Below are 18,822 nucleotides of genomic sequence, written 5' to 3' on the forward strand. Positions count from 1 at the left end.
TCTACTTGAAGAGATAATTTTGCACCACACCAGATAATAAGATTTTGTCATGTATCAACTAAAAACATGACCCTCTCAAACCAAAGAAAACTGGTATTGCTATCAATTCATCTGTTGAATTGGTTATATATTCATGAGAGAGGTTGTATTAGAAAAAGGTCAATCTGAGATCCATGTTGCATTATACAAACCATTTAAAGTGAGACCTAGCCATCTTTGCTCTATTCAGAAGAATTCTGACTTATAAAACAATTCTATATGTTTACATCTCTATCTTGCTTATACTTTGGTTCTTGGTTTGCTTCAATTACAAATGCACATAGTTATATACACTATTTTGTTACTGAGAATAAATATTTTAAAATATTTATAACAAATAAAATATTAAAATAGAAAATAAGCTATAAAAATGAAATATATAAAAATAATAAAATAAACGTATTTAAAAGCACATGGCCTTCAGACACTAGGTAGAAAACATCACGCACATTCTGTATTTCATGACCAAACAAAGCAACAGCCCTGAAGAGGCACACCAGAAGACAGGAAAAGCCTTGGTAATTTTCCAGAGCCCTAGCAACTTTTCTGAAAAAAAAAAAAAAACAAAAACAACTGACAGACAAAATAATGACTAACCTATTGAGTCAATAGCTTTAGAGTAAAGACCTACCTTCCTCAGCCTCTTTTTCTTGCTTTTGTAGCATTTGTTGCTCTGCGGGGAGGGCTTGTTGAAGAAGCTGCATGTAAAATTCGTTCTCTTTTTGCACTTCCTTCTGCTTCCTCAACCGCATTTTGTAGCTTACATAACTTTTGAAGCCAAAGCCCAAAGTCACCACAGGGTACCCAATACTAGAAAGAAGACAATCCCGCCAGTAATTGTAAGTTAAAAACAAACAACATGTGCATCAAGTACATGAGGACACCTATGACTGAAATTAAGAAATTCTAGATGATGATGATAGTTGAGCATTCAGTAAACACACATGTAGTGTGTAATGCATGCTGTGGAAATCAGAGGCAGCTGGCACGTAGAACAAACCCCCAGGGAACAGCAGGACTGCTGGACCATAAAAGGCTGCCCATCAGACTTTGGCATTCTTCAAATGAACTCAAGGAGTTACCGTAGGGACTGTTGGATACAGTGGCTAATGTCTTTGATTAACATTGAACTGCCTTATGCATGATTAGAACTTAGGCATCTGTATGCTTTTAAGAACTAACAGGGTAGAGATTTTATGAGTGGTCATAAGTGAACATTACAAGTGTTAAAAAAATCAAAAGGACATCATTTGGTTTTTAATACTAGAAGGCAGGGTCAAATTCAGGTGACTAATCTTCTTGCTGCCTGAGGGGTACTGTCACCAGTTATTCCTGGAAAATTAGTTCATACATAAACACTCTATCAAACATAAATTCAAGAATCATTTAACTAAGTATCTGATGTTAACAGTGCCAACAATTGGTTTGCACCAACAAATTAAACCACCTGTACTTACAACTCTAATCTCTGGGATAAAAAGTTGAAATATTTTCATTCAACTCATCAGTCTGTCTAATATCATTTCAAAGTCTCTGAAAACACTGTTGAAACTCATATTAAGCTTCATTAACATGAAAACAACAATTATAATTAGTCTAAACGTGATCACACCACAAATTTAAAGTGACAAGTTTTACTGACCAGGTTTATTTAATTCACTCGTTTGTGAAAAGACTTTAAACATATTGGAAACTATTTTTTTGTTGTTGATTCCTATTTGTTTTGGTTTCTGCCATAAATATTAGCAAAAATTGGTTTATTTAAAAGAAATATACATTACGTGGTTATTTCCGCAATAGATATAAACAAGAATCAAGCTCATTTTAAAACATGTTTCATGGTTTAAGGTTAAAAATAATATTCCTTAAAAAATTATTAATAGGGCTTCCCTGGTGGCGCAGTGGTTGAGAGTCCGCCTGCCGATGCAGGGGACGTGGGTTCGTGCCCCGGTCTGGGAGGATCCCACATGCCGCGGAGCGGCTGGGCCCGTGAGCCATGGCCGCTGAGCCTGTGCGTCCGGAGCCTGTGCTCCGCAATGGGAGAGGCCACAGCAGTGAGGGGCCCGCGTGCAGCAAAAAAAAAAAAAAAAAAAAAAAAAAAAAGTTATTAATAATATTCTCTTACTTTTGTAAATAGGCAAAGGAAATTGTAAGTTCATTTAAGCTCCATGAAATAGCCATATATTTCACTAAGACTTTTTGGAATCATTATCTGATTACAATAAAAATAGATAACATATATCAGACACCTATGTGCTTGGCATTAAGTTAAACACTTTACATATATCACCTTATTTCATCTTTCCCATGACACCCCATGAGACAGATTCCCAACATATAGGTAAGAGAACTCAGGCTTAGAGAGGGTGACGTGTCCGAGGCAACAAAGCTGTTAGGGGGCAGAGTTGGGATTCAAACACCCATCTGCCTGACTACAGGGCTCATGTTCTTTACCACACCATGTTATGTTATCTTTTGGATTCATGTAATATCTCTGAGAAAAAATTTACAATTGAAATTACCATTCTACATTGAAAACACTGAATTAGATTACAGATTAAGAATACACATAATACTCACCAGTGAGCAGCAAATGGACGACAAAGGTCTACATGAAAATTTTTGAGATCTTTAAATCTAATTGCTGCTTCAATATAAACAAAGAGTATCCAGAGGGATACTGTGGGCAAACACACTCCCCTTTCTGTGGGAAAGCAGCAGAGAGACAAGCATCAATGAAACATTAACTAATATAACAGATGGGTTGTTTGGGAGACTGGTTCAACTACAGTAACTTTAAGACTTTCAAACTCGCGACTTCCCTGGTGGCACAGTGATTAAGACTCCGCGCTCCCGATGCAGGGGGCCTGCGTTTGATCCCTGGTCAGGGAACTAGATCCCACATGCATGCTGCAACTAAGAGTTCGCATGCCACAACTAAGGAGCCCGTGAGCCACAACTAAAGAGCCCACCTGCTGCAACTAAGACCCAGCACAAGCAAAGAAATAAATTTAAAAAAAAGACTTCCAAACTAATTAAAAAGCAATATGATCCAAACCGAAAGCTTTTATATGACAAAAGATGCCTGGAATCATAGACAAAAATAAAAACAAGCATTCTGGCAGAAAATATTTACAATATATGTAAAACAAAGAAGTCATAGCCGTAGCATACAAAGAGCTCCTACAAATCAATAGAAAGTCAACTGAAGAAAAAAATTTGAAAGTCATAAAAGAAAAAATATAGACGGCTAAAAAACGTGAAAAGATGCCAACTTCATTACTGATTAGGGAGATAAAAATTTTTTAAATGAGATTCTATTATTTTAGCCTATCAGATAAAGCAAAACTTTTAAAGATGGGTAATAGTATAGGGAAGATATGTGAAACACTTCCTTCTCATACTCAGCAATAATATAAACTGGGGCAACTTTCTTAGAAGGCAATTTGGCAGTATAGTTAAAAATACTTATACCTTTGACCCAGAAATTCCAATTCCAGGAATTTACCCTACAGAAATACAAAAGAGCCCTGGGAAAAATATATAAGAATATTCAATGTATTATTTGCAATAGCAAAAATTAGGACTTAGAATGAACTTAAATGCCTATCAACAGGAAATGTTTAATTATGATAAATCTATATAATGAAATATGATGCAGCTTTTCAAAAGGATGAAGATCTGTACTAGCACAAAATATGTTAAAAACACAAATTCTTAAGTAAGAATGAGTTACACAGCACTAAGAAATGTTTCTGACATTTAAGTATTACTCAAAAATTTTTTTTTCTTAACTACAAGCTCATATTCCTTTTGTAATTAAAAACAATTTTCAATGTAGGAAAAAGCAACTTGCAATAGAATAAATAAAACTTAAATAATGAGATTATTTTCACTGGGCTTTAGAATCAAAGTCTGTAGGCTATGTCCATCTATGTCAGGACATGACTAATAATGGGATATTTCATGGAAGATAGACCACAAAGGCATGAGATCCACTAACTCTGGAAAGATCTCCTTTGAGACCATATAAAGCTAGCAAGTTACAGAAGACAGAACTGGAGGGAAAACTCAGTGACCTGAAGAACTAAATGGCTTTTTTCTAAGACCCTTTAGGATGAAACACAAGAAAAATTATAGCATCTTGGTACTAGAAAGATGATCACTTAGTCCAACTTTCATTTTATGGAAGAGTAAAGTGAGGCCCAGAGTTTATACAAATTGGGTCCAAATCACAGAGATAACAATGAATCTGCTTCTAAGGAGAACCTAAATCCCCATAGACCTAGTCCATAAGGTAAGAAGACACTCGAAGCTCCGTGAAGACAGCTAATGGTCTCAACCATTCTTACAGATTTAATGTACTGGAAAAAGGGTATTTTCACAATGCAGGAAGACAAACAGCAACCCTTACGATAATGCATTTTCAATTTCATTTCAAAATGCATTTAAAAAAATTTATATTCTGTACTCCCTATATTAATTTCTAAAGTTATCATAAACAAAATAAGCACATTACAGAAAAAATAGAAAAATTTGGATAAACTACCCATATTTCTACACCTATAAAATAAATAAAATCAAACCACGTTGAAAATATTTTTGAACTAGTATAATAGTCATGTTGTATATACAGGTGGTTTTTAGGTATTCTTTTGGCTTCTGTTATGTATGTATGTATGTATGTATGTATTTAGGCCATGCTGTGCGGCATGTGGGCTCTCAGTTCCCCAACCAGGGATCGAACCCGTGTCCTCTGCAGTGGAAGCGTGGAGTCTTAACCACTGGACCTCCAGGGTAGTCCCGTACATACAGTTTTATATCCTGTTTTCTCCCTCTTAATAGCAAGGAGAAAAATTAATGATATAATATTTTCATCCTTTTGTGGCAATATATAATTTCATCAACCATTCGTAACATTCTTAAGAAAAATTTAAAATTTTAACAACTGAAAGAGAAATTAATCCCAAGCTATAAAAATTGCACTCATTTATTGGGCCTAATAAGAACACAAAGTTAGTTTTGTTTGTTCACTAATCATTCCAAATTAAAACATACTTCATAACGTAGGTATCCAACATGCATTTCTGAGCCTAGAGCTAAAGAGAGGCCAATAACATTTATAACATTAGCTTCATTGCTGCCCTGTGGGTCACCCACTGAACTCCAATAGGTTCTATTAACAGTTATATGAGTAGTTTTTTCTCAACTATTAAGACATTATTAAAGTAATTTAGGGAATCATTATAGTTCATCAGAGTCAGAGATTATCTGAGCTCGAAGGCTCCCTTAAACACTATCTAGATTACTCTACCCTCACATGACAGAGAAGAAGCTAAGACCCAGAGAGAATGACAAGTATAAATGGCAACTCACTCGAAACTGAGGGCCAGGACAAGGAAATAGAAGTAAAAACTGGTATATAGGAAAATCACTTTAACTAGAGGAAAGCAGACTAAGGAACCAGCATGCTAGCTTATAAATTCAGTCAGATATGAGAGAGCGCTAAAGATGGAGAAAACAATGCTCAAAGTGGATACTTTAAATAAGAGCTGAACTGTGTCTTCTACCATGGGACAACATCATCCTTATAGCATTTAGAGAAGAGAATGACTGTTGCTCCAGACAGCTTTTATTAGTTGGTGCTCCAACAGCAGTCAAAATTCTACAGGTTGCAGCTGGGCCTAGGAATCAAGTTTCATGCAGCTTTGCAGAGAAATGTGATGATCTGAGAGCCAATCATCATATCCCCATGCATCCCTTGTGCAGGCTTCATAGTGGACTGGAGCTATCAAAACATCTCAGGTCATCTTAGTTTGTAATAGCAAAAGAATAGCTCTAAGAAGAAGGGAGGTGGCTACGTAGCTCCACTCAAGTCAGAACATACCTGAAATAGTACATTTTGGTTTAGAGAGCCACTAAGAACTAGGGAGATCAGAATGGTGTAAGTGCTTAAAATAACATCCAAGGAAAAGCTGATGAAATCGGAAATGCTTTGGTCTACAGAAAAGAAGATGAGAGGATATGACAGTGTCTTTAAGGCTCTAAAGAAATGTTAACATGGATGGAAGATTATGCTCATTCAGTGTGGCTCTAATGCAGGGGTCCCATGTTTGGACCAGAGGGGTGGTCTGTAAGCCCTTTAAAATTAAAAAAAAAATTTTTTCTGTATATTCCCATGTGTTTTTCTGGGGAAAGCCCTTTATATCCCCTAAGTGATCAGTGAGTCCCAAGACAGTCAAGACATGCTGGGTCAAAAGTGTAAGGAGGAAAATTCTGGCTCAGTAGGAGGAAGAATTTTCTATTCCAGTTGCCCCAAAACAACAGTAGTAAGTTCCTTGTCACTAGATTTTCAATCAGAGATTAAACCACCATGTGCCAGGGATGCTGTGGGGACTCTTATGCCAAATAAGGGTTCAACTAAATGACTTCTGACATTCCTTTCAATACTGAAGCTGAAGGAACATCTTTCCTATTTGGCACATGGCTGTCTTCAAGTCCACCTAAATAAAACCTGCTTCAACTTTTTTTTAAAAAATGGATATCGGATATCTTCATAATGAGAGTTGGTAACTGAAATGTCTACAATCAAAATATCAAATCATAAAGGCTTAAAGTTTTGATTCAATAATAAAAAAATAAATTTTAAAGGTATATTATAATCTATTATGAAAAGGGATCTTTAAAATGTCCACATTTATACACTACCAAATGTAAAACAGATAGCAAGTGGGAAGCAGCAGCACAGCACAGGGAGATCAGCTTGATGCTTTGTGACCACCTAGAGGGGTGGGATAGGGAGGGTGGGAGGGAGATGCAAGAGGGAGGGGATATGGGGATATACGTATACATATAGCTGATTCACTTTGTTATACAGCAGAAACTAACACAACACTGTAAAGCAATTATACTCCAATAAAGATGTTAAAAAAATTTGAAGGATTAAAAAAATGTTCACATTAAACTCAACTCTAAATAATTTATTCAAGGAAATCACATTTAAAAAGTTTGAATCTAAGATTTCTATCTATCTAAGAAACCATTAAAACTTACCTGTGTGCCATACGTACTGAACCCACACATATGTACTAGCAGCAAAAAAAAGCCATTGTATGGGGATGAACAGCAGACATATTATATTTGACGTGAATGCTACACAAACAAAAAATACTGAGAAGGCCTAAAGGGAAAAACAAAATAAAAAACATATCTTAGAACATGTTAATTTCAAACAGATTATTAAAAGCACGTTGGACAAAATCTCTGAAACTGCTATGCAATAACTACAGAACAAGTTACAACAGGAAATTTTAAATAGTTAAAATCACCCATATAAAAAGTAGTCGTTAATTTAGCATTAAAGAGTAATCTTATTTATGGCCTCAAATCATGAAGAACTGGACCAGAACCAACAGGTTGATTCACAGTGAGTTTACTTGGACTCCACAGGTGGGTTACCTAAAAGAAACAGAATTTTAACACAGAAAAGCCTCCTCTCTCCTCACAAAATATTACTAAAGAGACTCATTCTTAAAGGATAGGCTGTTGGAGGCTGTTGTGGCAAGAATTACACTGATGTTCATAATTTTAACAATGCAGCTTCCTCTGGACACATCATTATCTATTACTAACAGGACATGAGCTCAAAACCATCTTTTCAAGGCATGGATTTGCTCTGACCAAAGCACCAGGCCTGGGTAGAAGAGGTACAGGTTTAAGATGTGGCTCTGGAACACAACAGAACTACAGGTCAACCAAGGGAGCAAGCCCAGGCCTATGCCCTTGCTCTAATCCAGTAGTTCTCAAAACATGATCTGGGGATCCCTGGGGATCTCTGAGATCCTTCCAGGGAGTCTCCCAGGTAAAATAATTTCATAATAATACTAAGGCGTTATCTGCCTCTTTCATGCTCATTTACTCAGGAGTATGGTGGTGTCTTCTAGAAGTTACACGGTAAGTGATATTGTAATCACCTGAGTTCACAAGCAGATATGGAAATCCAGCTGTCTTCTATTAAGCCAGACATTAGAGAGATTTTCAAAAATGTAGTCAATCTTCTAATTATTTTGTTTTGGAAAATACAGTTATTTTTCATTTTAAAATGTAATGTGTATTAACATGTAATGGGTTTATTATTGCTTTTTTTAAGTGAATTAAGTATTCAATTTTTATTTTAAATTTTATTTTATTTTAAATAAAAATTTAATTTTTTATTTTCATTTAAATTAAAAAGTATTAAAATTTTTTCCAGTTTTAATTTCTAATATAGTAAAAATAGATAGATGTAACCTACATAAATAAAAGCTTTTTGGAGTCCTCAATAGTTGTTAAGAGTGTAAAGGATCTGGAGACCAAAAAGTCTGAGAACCACTGCTCTAACTCGAACCCAGTCACAAAGCCAGTGATAGGGGCTCCAGAGGTACTTCAGAGTAGAACTGGGCAATTACTGCTTTATCCACTACTCTGTCTTCCTCCTGAAATCCTCCCTCCCTCCCCTTCTTTTCACTGGAATGGTAGAGGAGGGAGTAAAATGATTTGATCAGTGGGTTTGGACAAAATAGCCTCAAAGGCTAGTTTCAGTCCATAGACCCTGTTACTCAGTACAGTCACCTAAGTATTGCTAATAAAATCTACTTTAAACAGTTTCACTATCAGTTATTGAAGACTTTCTTAGAAGGGTAAATAAATCTTTTACACTTGAAAAATATATATATTAATAAACTTACCAGTCCCTGGTATCTGAAGGAATCATAGACGCTTCTGATGAAAAGCCAAAATGGCCACAGGTATTCAAATCTGAACTCCAGGACAAAATCTGCCAGGAGGACAAGTGCCCACACTACCAGGAATTTCAGGTATAAAAACGTACTGCAAAATATAAAAGAATTCAAGGTCATTTGTGAAGAGCTAGAAAAAGAAAATTCACTGCTTTATTTAAAGAGACAAAAAATATCTTCCTATACTATGAAAATAGTGGAGATAAAGGACAAAAAGAGATGCTGCCATGGCCCACCTACATTTTAAAAGCTCTGGTGTTCATTCTGAGACCCACAACTACCAAAATAAGATGATGACCCAAAATGCTTAATTCCATTTAAGATGGAAAAGGCCCACTTAAATCTCACCACTATTTTAAAATGTGCTAAGTATATGACTTCACAATACTGCAACACTCTCAAAATTACAGCTTTCAAGCTGTTCTTCATTAGAAGAAATGTCATGGTTGAGTGGCTTGAAATTTGCTGTTTCCCCACCCCTCAACATCTGTTTGAAGAGTCTTTGAAATTCTTGATGCACATCCCTACACGCTTGAAGAATTCTGTCTTTTTCCCCCCGTTTCTCCTCTTGCCTCTCTCTATAGTATTCATGTGAATTAACCGAACAACAACCAAATGACTTCCCAAAACAGACAGAAATTAACTTAGGGAGCAGATGCCAATCACTTCCAAGGGCTGTGAGGGTACCAAAATGTACATTAAAGAAAAAAACCCTGAAAGATCCCAGCCTTGCTCTAGCTGAGATGTTAATGTGTGCTCCCACTTCCCTCTGGACTTACGTTAAATAGAAACACACCTTGATAAGCCAGTCAGAACACATATCTAACCACTGTGATATCTGAAAGCAAGGTAAGGACCTGGATTAAAAAATATATTTTTCATATAATCTAAAAGCCCATTCTTCCAATTCATTAGTTGTATCATAGATAACAGAAGCTTTCAGACTCTACCTATTAATAAGCCCCTAATTCTAGGTCTTTAATCTGGTCATTTCTGGAGCAGGTTCAATTTAGGTATTTTTTTTTAAAGGTTTTCTAAGATATACAGATGGGAAGTACCTAAAATTCACTTTGACTCGGGCAACAGCCTTGCATGGTGTTTTGCAATACAAACATTCCAATATTGCTGATTAAATTAGCTGTCTGAATATACAACATGAACAATAAAATCAAAACTTTTAATAAATAATTTTGAAATATGTTAAAATAAGGTACGAAAAGACTTATATTCTTGGGGTAAAATTAACAAAAGCAGGATCCAGCACTGAGGCCTCTTTCTATGCCCTATAAAGCCACACAGGTAAAAGATGTCAAGAACAGACACATATGACCCTTAATGTTACAGTATCATAATGATACATAATTTGCAACTAGGGTCAATTTCTAATACTAATTCTTGGTAGAACTTCTTTGGGCACAACAGTAAGTTTTGATTAAGAGGTTTGCTGTAGAATCAAGGAACCCAAGGCAAACCACAACACAAGCTTGAATCTTTTTCTTCCCCCATATATTTATTTATTTATTTAGAGGCTGCATTTGATCTTCATTGATGCGCGCGGGCTTTCGCTAGCTGCAGCGAGCGGGGGCTACTCTTTGTTGCAGTGCACGGGCTTCTCACTGCAGTGGCTTCTCTTGTTGCGAAGCACGGATTCTAGGCGCGTGGGCTTCAGTAGTTGTGGCACGTGGGCTCAGTAATTGTGGCTCGCAGGCTCTAGAGCGCAGGCTCAGTAGTTGTGGCGCACAGGCTTAGTTGCTCCGTGGCCATGTGGGATCTTCCCGGACCAGGGCTTGAACCCGTGTCCCCTGCATTGGCAGGCGGATTCTTAACCACTGAGCCACCAGGGAAGTCCACAAGCTTGAATCTTAAGTCCCACCTTTTAGTTTCATTAGAGTCATGTTAGCCAGATGAGGACAGAGCTCTCATCCTCATTCATTAAATCCATCACTGATCCAGTGGAGAGTAAGGCATAGTTTGTTAGAAAGAACAACTGAGACACGCAGGCATTCAGGAGCACAAATCTAGTTTGAAACTAGATTTCCAAGCTTGGCTTTAAAAGTAAAAGGTTTTGGGGCTTCCCTGGTGGCGCAGTGGTTGAGAGTCCGCCTGCCGATGCAGGGGACATGGGTTGGTGCCCCGGTCCGGGAGGATCCCACATGCCGTGGAGCGGCTGGGCCCGTGAGCCATGGCCGCTGAGCCTGTGTACCTGGAGCCTGTGCTCCGCAACGGGAGAGGCCACAACAGTAAGAGGCCCGCGTACAGCAATAAATAAATAAATAAAAGTAAAAGGTTTTTTCCTTGTTTCTAGAATTGTTTCTAGGTTTTAAAGAAGAAATAATAGCCTTTCATCCATATTCCTAAGGCATTTAAGAAATGTCATGGAAATGTATTTACTTCTCTGATGAATCCTTTTCCCATGGGGCTGTGTGTGGAATGTAGCCGAATAAGACATGGTGGGTGCCTCATCATGTCTAGTTGTCACTATTCCCCAAGTGGAGAAGACAGAGTTCTACCGACTGCTCTCTGCCCCAAGTGCTCCCAGGCATGGCAGGATCCTAGTCTAGCTGGCAACAAACCATTTCACTGTATAGAAAGCATTATCCTAAGAATGGCAGCCTGTTGAATACTTTTTAATAACTCAATCATTTAAACCTAAGGCATTACAAAAACGATCATCTTTGTTACAGTGACTACTCATTTTCAATTCTGTAACTTCAAGGGGGTTCCTTTTTATATATTTAATTTCTTTTCAAACAGCTGCTTTCATACCTCTGATGTTCCTGGACACCCAGTTCTTATGGAGTCACAGTTTGGAAGTACAGATATCTCAGGAAACTTGATCTTTCACAAACATGTGCTATACCCTCAGCTTTCCTCAGGCTCCCCTTCTAGGTGGGCCTGCCTCTAAAATCAAGAGGCAATCTTAATTAACAGTTGATTCTACTCTAGGACTAGTTTTAAACTTTATAGATTCATTCCAATCTAATATGAGTTTTAGAAAGTTTAAGACAGTTGCCTGATTCACTGAGCCTTCTATATCAGTAAATTATGCCTATCATCCTTCTATAGGTACATGTACAAAATTTAAAAGACAAGTAAACTAAAATGACTGCTCATCAGTGTAGAAAACCTGACTAATTCCTTTCCTTCCATACTCTGAAGGTCATAAGATTTTGCCAAATCCAAAGAGATGACATTTACTAAAGGGGGAGAAAATTTTAGGCAGGTTTTTTTTAATATAAATTTATTTATTTTATTTTTGGCTGCATTGGGTCTTCGTTGCTGCACGTGGGCTTTCTCTACTTGCGGCGAGCGGGGGCTACTCTTCATTGCAGTGCGCGGGCTTATCATCGTGGTGGATTCTCTTGTTGTGGAGCACGGGCTCTAGACACACAGGCTTCAGTAGTTGTGGCATGCAGGCTTCAGTAGTTGTGGCTCGCGGGCTCTGGAGCGCAGGCTCAGTAGTTGTGGCGCATGGGCTTAGTTGCTCCACGGCATGTGGGATCTTCCCAGACCAGGGCTTGAACCCATGTCCCCTGCGTTGGCAGGTGGATTCTTAACCACTGTGCCACCAGTGAAGCCCCTAGACAGGGTTTTAAACCCTTAACATTCCAAAATATTTCTTTTAAACCATGAAAAAAATATGATTAAGTATAAAATATTTTTATATATATAGTTCATAATATGACTTATGGCTAACTTGCTGTTACTTTAATTCTCTGATCCAAGTAAGTTTACTAATTACTATAAAATATCTTGAACAAAAATTTAAAGCAGAATTGCAACAAAAAGATACTTTCCATAATAGTATATTGAAACAAGGGCAGACCAATATTGTCTTCTGATGGTCTGATTAGCTTCTACTCTGGGTGCCAGTGAAATACAGAAGAGATATGCAAACATTAGGCTTAATGGTGGTGACTCTTTCACAGTGAATATTAACTATAAGATTCTTTTTTCCCATTCCATTCCCAATAGAATTCCCCATTCTATTCCTACCCTTGCCATTTACAACCATTTTTTAAAATTGAATCTATTTAGCAATACCCTCCATCTATGGATTAATCACCTATGATTAATGAGAAGTAGTATTGAACATTCTTCTTTTTCCATGTAAAGTGTACCTTCTCTCTAGTATCTCTAGCTGCTTGTCACTTAGATCATTTTCTGGAGCTCATATAATTACCACAGGGTGGCTATCAATCCTCAGTACCTGACCTTTTCCCTAGGCAGACTAATGGTCATTTAGTTCACTTGGGCCTCACCACAGAAATGAGTCTGTGGAATACTTCACTGGCTGTGCTAGTAGTCATCTATCACAATCCCAAGCTTTCCTGTCCTCTCCGTAACAGCAACTGTGAATCCCTTTTACTTTTCAGTATGTAGCATGATACCTCTTGAAACAAACTGCTTTGTCTCTACTGTTATTGAATACTTCTCCCTATTGGACATCACTTCCAGAATGTTTGCCCAGCCTCTTGTCCAGCTGGTATCCTGCTAAAGTCTTATTATATGTAATTACAGTTTTGCTACTCAAAGTATGGTCCATGGACCAGCAGCATCAGCATCATGTATGAACTTTTTAGGAAAGCAGTATTTCAGGGACCACCCCAGGCCTATTTAATCCAAGGCTGTGTATTAACCAGATCCCTAGACCCTTTGTGCATACATTAAAATTTGAGAAGTATTGGTTTATTGTATAAACTTCTCATACTCATAGAACTTCCACTGAATTCCACAATTTCTCAAAAAGAAGACAACGATCTACTCAGATCATCAGTACTTATCTCCAAACTGTTAGCTATCCATCCCTCAACTGGGAACATTCAAACTGTCCAGGGTTAATTCTTCCACTTTTCTACATTTCTTTCTGAGTCACAGACAAGATCCTTACCTAAATACAACTTTAACTAAATGAAGCACTTCCATTACTACTTATCCTTCAGCACGCAGCATGAACATCATTTCTTCAAAAAAGGCCTCCCTGACCCCACAGTAAAGACTGTTAGTTACCCCATTATATGTTCATATAGCATCCTATACCACAAGAATCATGTTATAATTAAATAACATTTTGTATAACTAATTGTTTAAATGTAAAGTCCACAAGAAGAACAAAGGAGCTGCCCATTTTGTTCCCTGCTTTATTCTCGATGCCCAGCACAGAACCTTGCACACCAGAGAAACTTAACAAATAGTTGTTGAATGAATGACCTGCCATGCATAAGAATGTTTAGGACCAACAGTAGGGCTTTTATCAAAGCACACACTTACAAAGTGAAGGTAGAGGGAAAGATAATGCACAGGTGACTAAGAAGGGTGTCTGAACAAAGCAACACCAACGAAGATAACAAATACAGTTGCTGCCTGAAGGATTACCATGCACCTGCTCCCAATCTGTTCTCACTATTTTTCCACTAGGAAGAAAGAAATCTTATCAGCCTTGCTCTGGATGCCAGACTATCACTCCATTTAGCCTACCTGCCACTGGTTCTGACTACTGTGGGGGTCCTCAAAGTATCTTCTATTAAGCCTAACATTAAAGAAATCTGCAAAAATGTAAAACCACACCACTCTTCTCATGCATTTATTATTGTTATATGAACTAGTAATTATTTAAAATTTTTCTCTTAATTTCTAATCCAGTAAAATTTTTAGATATAATCCATACAAACCAAAGCTCTTTGGGATTCTCAATCACTTTTAAGAGTATAAAGAGGTTCCAAGACAAAAAATCTGAGGAATGGTGGTCTACAGAAAGTTGTGCATGAGCCTCAAGACTAGAACCACTGCTACGTTCTGCAACCACATCCTTGTGTAAAATCCAGAAAAGGGGAGCAGGCTGAGAAGACCTAAGCTGTTCTGTATTTTTCTTTTCTATTCTGGGCCTCCTGCAGACTGCAAAGAAAACCATTCTAGAGTCAATCACACACACACACACACACACACACACACACACACACACACACACACTCTCATGCTTATACACATACACAGCCACTGGAATGACAAATCTAACAGTGTGAAATATGTCCAATTTAAAAAGAAAAAAACCCTAGAATGGAAATCACTAAAAAAGCTTTTAAGAATTGTGTTGTATAGTATTTTTCTAAAGTACTATATGACTATTAAGATATCAGGAACAAGTACTGTAACCTAATGTAACTGGAAAGTTTAGAGTTTTAGAATTTCTGCTTCAAAAACACTTTTAATAGTGTGGATTCTATGGGGTTTGGGATTAAAAGAGGTAAAGAAGACAACAGGAGAAAGAAGACAACCCACAGGCCCTAAAAAATTGTGTTAACATTGTACAAACATTAGAAATTCATTTTATAAACGAATCAAGTATTATGCTTCATATCTTTAATAGTAATAATCATCTACCTAATCATACCTTATGTTTATATCGCACTTGTGTAACTCTTCCAAAAGCTTTCATATTATCTCATTTTATCCTTACAACTATGACATAAGCAAGGCAGTTATTATCATTTTATAGGAAAGAAAACTGAGGAACAGGGAACTAATAAGCTGCAGGACACTGTTGAAAGAGCACAGGAATGGGAGTCAGGAGACCGCAGAGATCAGAGTGAATTCTACATGCACTGCTGTGTTGCTGCTAAAAAATTATAAATAAATTTCTATGTAAAGAAATGGACATGATTAAATAAGAAGAAAAACCAAGAAACTTTTGTGTAAAACAGAATTCTATTTTTGTTAAGAAAGAACTATATATGTTTGTTTATATGGATCAAGGAAGAAACCATACTTATGAATTATATAACAGTGCTCATTCCAGGGAAAGAGGACTAAGCTCTTTTCTGTTACACTTACACATTGTCATACTGCTTTAATTTTTTATAACAAGCATGTATTGCTTTTATTTTCTTAACTCTTCATTTTGAAATCGTTTTAGACTTACAGAAAAGCTGCCAAAATAATACAAAGAACTCCCTTATATCTTTCCACCCAGATTTCACAAAAGGTAAAACATTTTATCAAGTTTCTATCATTCTCCCCCATATATGTATACGTAGTTTTTTCCTGAACTATTTGAAAATAATTTGCAGACATAATGTTCCCTTACTCCTGAAATTCTTGAAAACAAGAAAATTTTCTTATATAACCACAACACAATTATCAAAATCAGGAAATTAACACTGATACAGTACTATTATCTGATCTACAGAAGTTATTCAAATTTCAGTAATGAACTCACTAATGTCCTTTATAGCAACAGATAGATAGATAGACCCATTGATCAATCAATCCCAGTCCAGGATCACATTTTGCATTGTTGTCACATCTATATTGGATTATTTAATGGAAAAGAGATTCTCATTTTGAGAAGGAAAAAAGATTAATGGCCTTGCACAAGACACTCCTGGTACCTGTTGCTTCACCTGAAAAATGAAGATAATGACACCTGTCCTTCATGTAGTAGAGAGTTTGAGAGCACCATAAGAGTTATTACACATAAACACCATTCAGAAAGGGTGAAGTAGCACAAAAAGTAAAACAAAAAGAGGACAGACTTTGGGGTAAGGCAGATAGAGGTCTCTATCAAGTGGTGAAACCTCCTGTAATCTCAGTTTCCTCACCTGTGAAACTGAAGCTAATATCCTTACTGGAACTAAATAACAGAATGAAGATAAAATTATAGTAGTAACAGCAAACAACTTTTTGAGCAGCCCTGTCTGTGTCAGGCACTATGTTAAGTATTTTACGTGACTTATCTCAATGATCCTTATAACAATCCTATAAAGTAGGTAATATTATTTACTATCTTCATTTTACAGATGAGAAAACTGAGGGTTAAAGCAGGTAGATGACTTGTTCAAGATCAAATAACTAGTGTCGGGGACATTAATCGAACACAAGTTCATATGATGTTAAAGCCCATATGCTTATCCATCACATTGGACTTTCTCATCTCTTACTAAATGTTTGATAAATATTATTTCCCTTCTTTATATCCCTTTGTGTATACATATTCAAGTTACATAATTCTTTTTTTTAACTAAATTTATTTATTTATTTATTTTTGGCTGCGTTGGGTCCTTGTTGCTGCGCGCGGGCTTTCTCTAGTTGCAGCGAGCGGGGGCTACTCTTCATTGCGGTGCGTGTGCTTCTCACTGCAGTGGCTTCTCTTGCTGTGGAGCACGTGCTCTAGGTGTGTGGGCTTCAGTAGTTGGGGCACGCGGGCTCTAGAGCACAGGCTCAGTAGTTGTGGTGCTCGGGCTTAGTTGCTCCGCGGGATGTGGGATCTTCCCGGACCAGGGATCGAACCCGTGTCCCCTGCATTGGCAGGCGGATTCTTAACCACTGCACCACCAGGGAAGTCCCCAAGTTACATAATTCTTTAATTCTCCAAGACAACCAAGTTTTAAAAAAATGAGCAGATGTGCTTTATGAAAGAATAAACACTCAGTACCTTAATTCATAAACTATGAATTTGTAAACACACTATGAAGCTCTGCAGAAAAAGATGTTAAAGTCAAATGCTCTTTACAGAAATAGCTATGGCACAAAAGATGGGACAATTCAAGACTGCTTTCCAACAATATTCACACTCATAGAATGGTCATTGTAAAAGAGAAACATGTAATTTAAAAATAAAAAGACAACTCATTTTTTAAAAAGCCAGAAACACAATGAACCATGAGGTATAGTTTGTCAAGTCTAGAAAAAGACAAGAAAATAATACTTATTACATCTGAGACAGAAGACTCCAGCCTTAGTATCTCTCTCATCTGAGACAGGAGTTTTTGTTTGACCATGAACATGGCCCCCATTTTCTCCAGAGCTCCTGACCTTACTACAAGATGGCAAAGTACTGACTTTAGTACTGAGCAGCTTATTTGGTTTTTAAAAGTGTTTTTAAGATGAGCAAAGTAATAATATAATTTAAAAACAGAACGAGATTATTTCTAGTCACCTCCCCTGTGCTGGGTAGGAAACAGATACCAAACAGCCTTAATAAGTCAGTGATCTCTATGGATACACCTGAAGTGGACTAGATGCACCATTTCAATCCACTAATGCAAAACCTCTAAAACAGAAATGGCAACAGAGGAGATGGGGCGAGGGATAAATTACTTCTGATGTTATAACCCCATGAGTCAATGTGAGCATATCATCCTTAAGGGCAGCAGAGGGAAAAATACAAAGGAATGAAAGCCAGTGCTATGAAGGGGCTTCAAAGTCTGGGGGTGACAGGCATCTTAGAAGGTTGATGAGCTGAGGCCAATTTGATGTCAGTTAAATTAAATGCCAAAATAAAGATAAAAAGCCTCAAAGAATATACTTTAACAGCTGATTACATTTTTTAAAGTTTCCATTACCAGAGTGCATTTGCCTGAAGGTGAGAGATCTTGAGGAAGTAGTCACTCCTCAGGTATTTGAAGAAATCCACGATGGGGAAAAAAAAAGTCCCGCAGAGGCTATGTGTTTCTACCGTTGGTAAGCACCGTTCTACTCATGCAGCTTGTTGAGCAGAGAACTTGTTTTTCTTCTGGACCTATTTCTTGAAAACTATCCAAGTAAAATAATTACACCCAAATCTGGGAAGCCTAGAGAATAAAGTAAAAACTATATTTGAAGAGCACACTAAATTTAACGAAGAAAAGTAATCCAATTATAGTATTTCACTTTGATCTCAACTAAGTTTATAAAATTTCTATCTGACCCTCCAGACTCCACAAGATACATGTTATATCTCGTTATAGCCCCCTAAGTATATCACCTAGATGGTAGCCTAGAAAATGACAAAACAAAACACACATACATACACATAAAACCCCAAAGGGTTAATATGGAGGAAATCTGGGAGAAATGGCCAAAGAAAAAGACTCTGGAAATAAAAGTGCTTATAGAACATGGATTGGGTCCACAATATATAGGTATATAACAAGAAAGTGAAAATAATAAGCTATTAAGTCTACCATTAAAATCAGTCTCCAAATCTAGTGAGGTTCAAGAAAAGCCACGAGGTATCAATGTGAAGAAA

The 18,822-nt window shown here is 37.0% G+C and overlaps 1 protein-coding gene across 2 annotated transcripts in view; it reads right to left on the reverse strand.

Annotated features, from left to right (window-relative positions):
* Positions 1–18,822, reverse strand: part of MACO1 (macoilin 1) — a 56,292-nt gene that overhangs the window by 32,271 nt on the left and 5,199 nt on the right. For both annotated transcript variants that reach the window (XM_019938450.3, XM_019938451.3), the window contains exons 2-5: positions 8,766–8,907; positions 7,093–7,219; positions 2,620–2,743; positions 671–849 (exon numbers count right to left, since the gene is read on the reverse strand). In XM_019938450.3, coding sequence (XP_019794009.1) covers positions 671–849; positions 2,620–2,743; positions 7,093–7,219; positions 8,766–8,907 — 572 coding nt within the window. The remainder of the gene's footprint in view (positions 1–670; positions 850–2,619; positions 2,744–7,092; positions 7,220–8,765; positions 8,908–18,822) is intronic.

This window comes from Tursiops truncatus, chromosome 1, assembly GCF_011762595.2.
Source record: "Tursiops truncatus isolate mTurTru1 chromosome 1, mTurTru1.mat.Y, whole genome shotgun sequence".
Lineage (NCBI taxonomy): Eukaryota > Metazoa > Chordata > Mammalia > Artiodactyla > Delphinidae > Tursiops > Tursiops truncatus.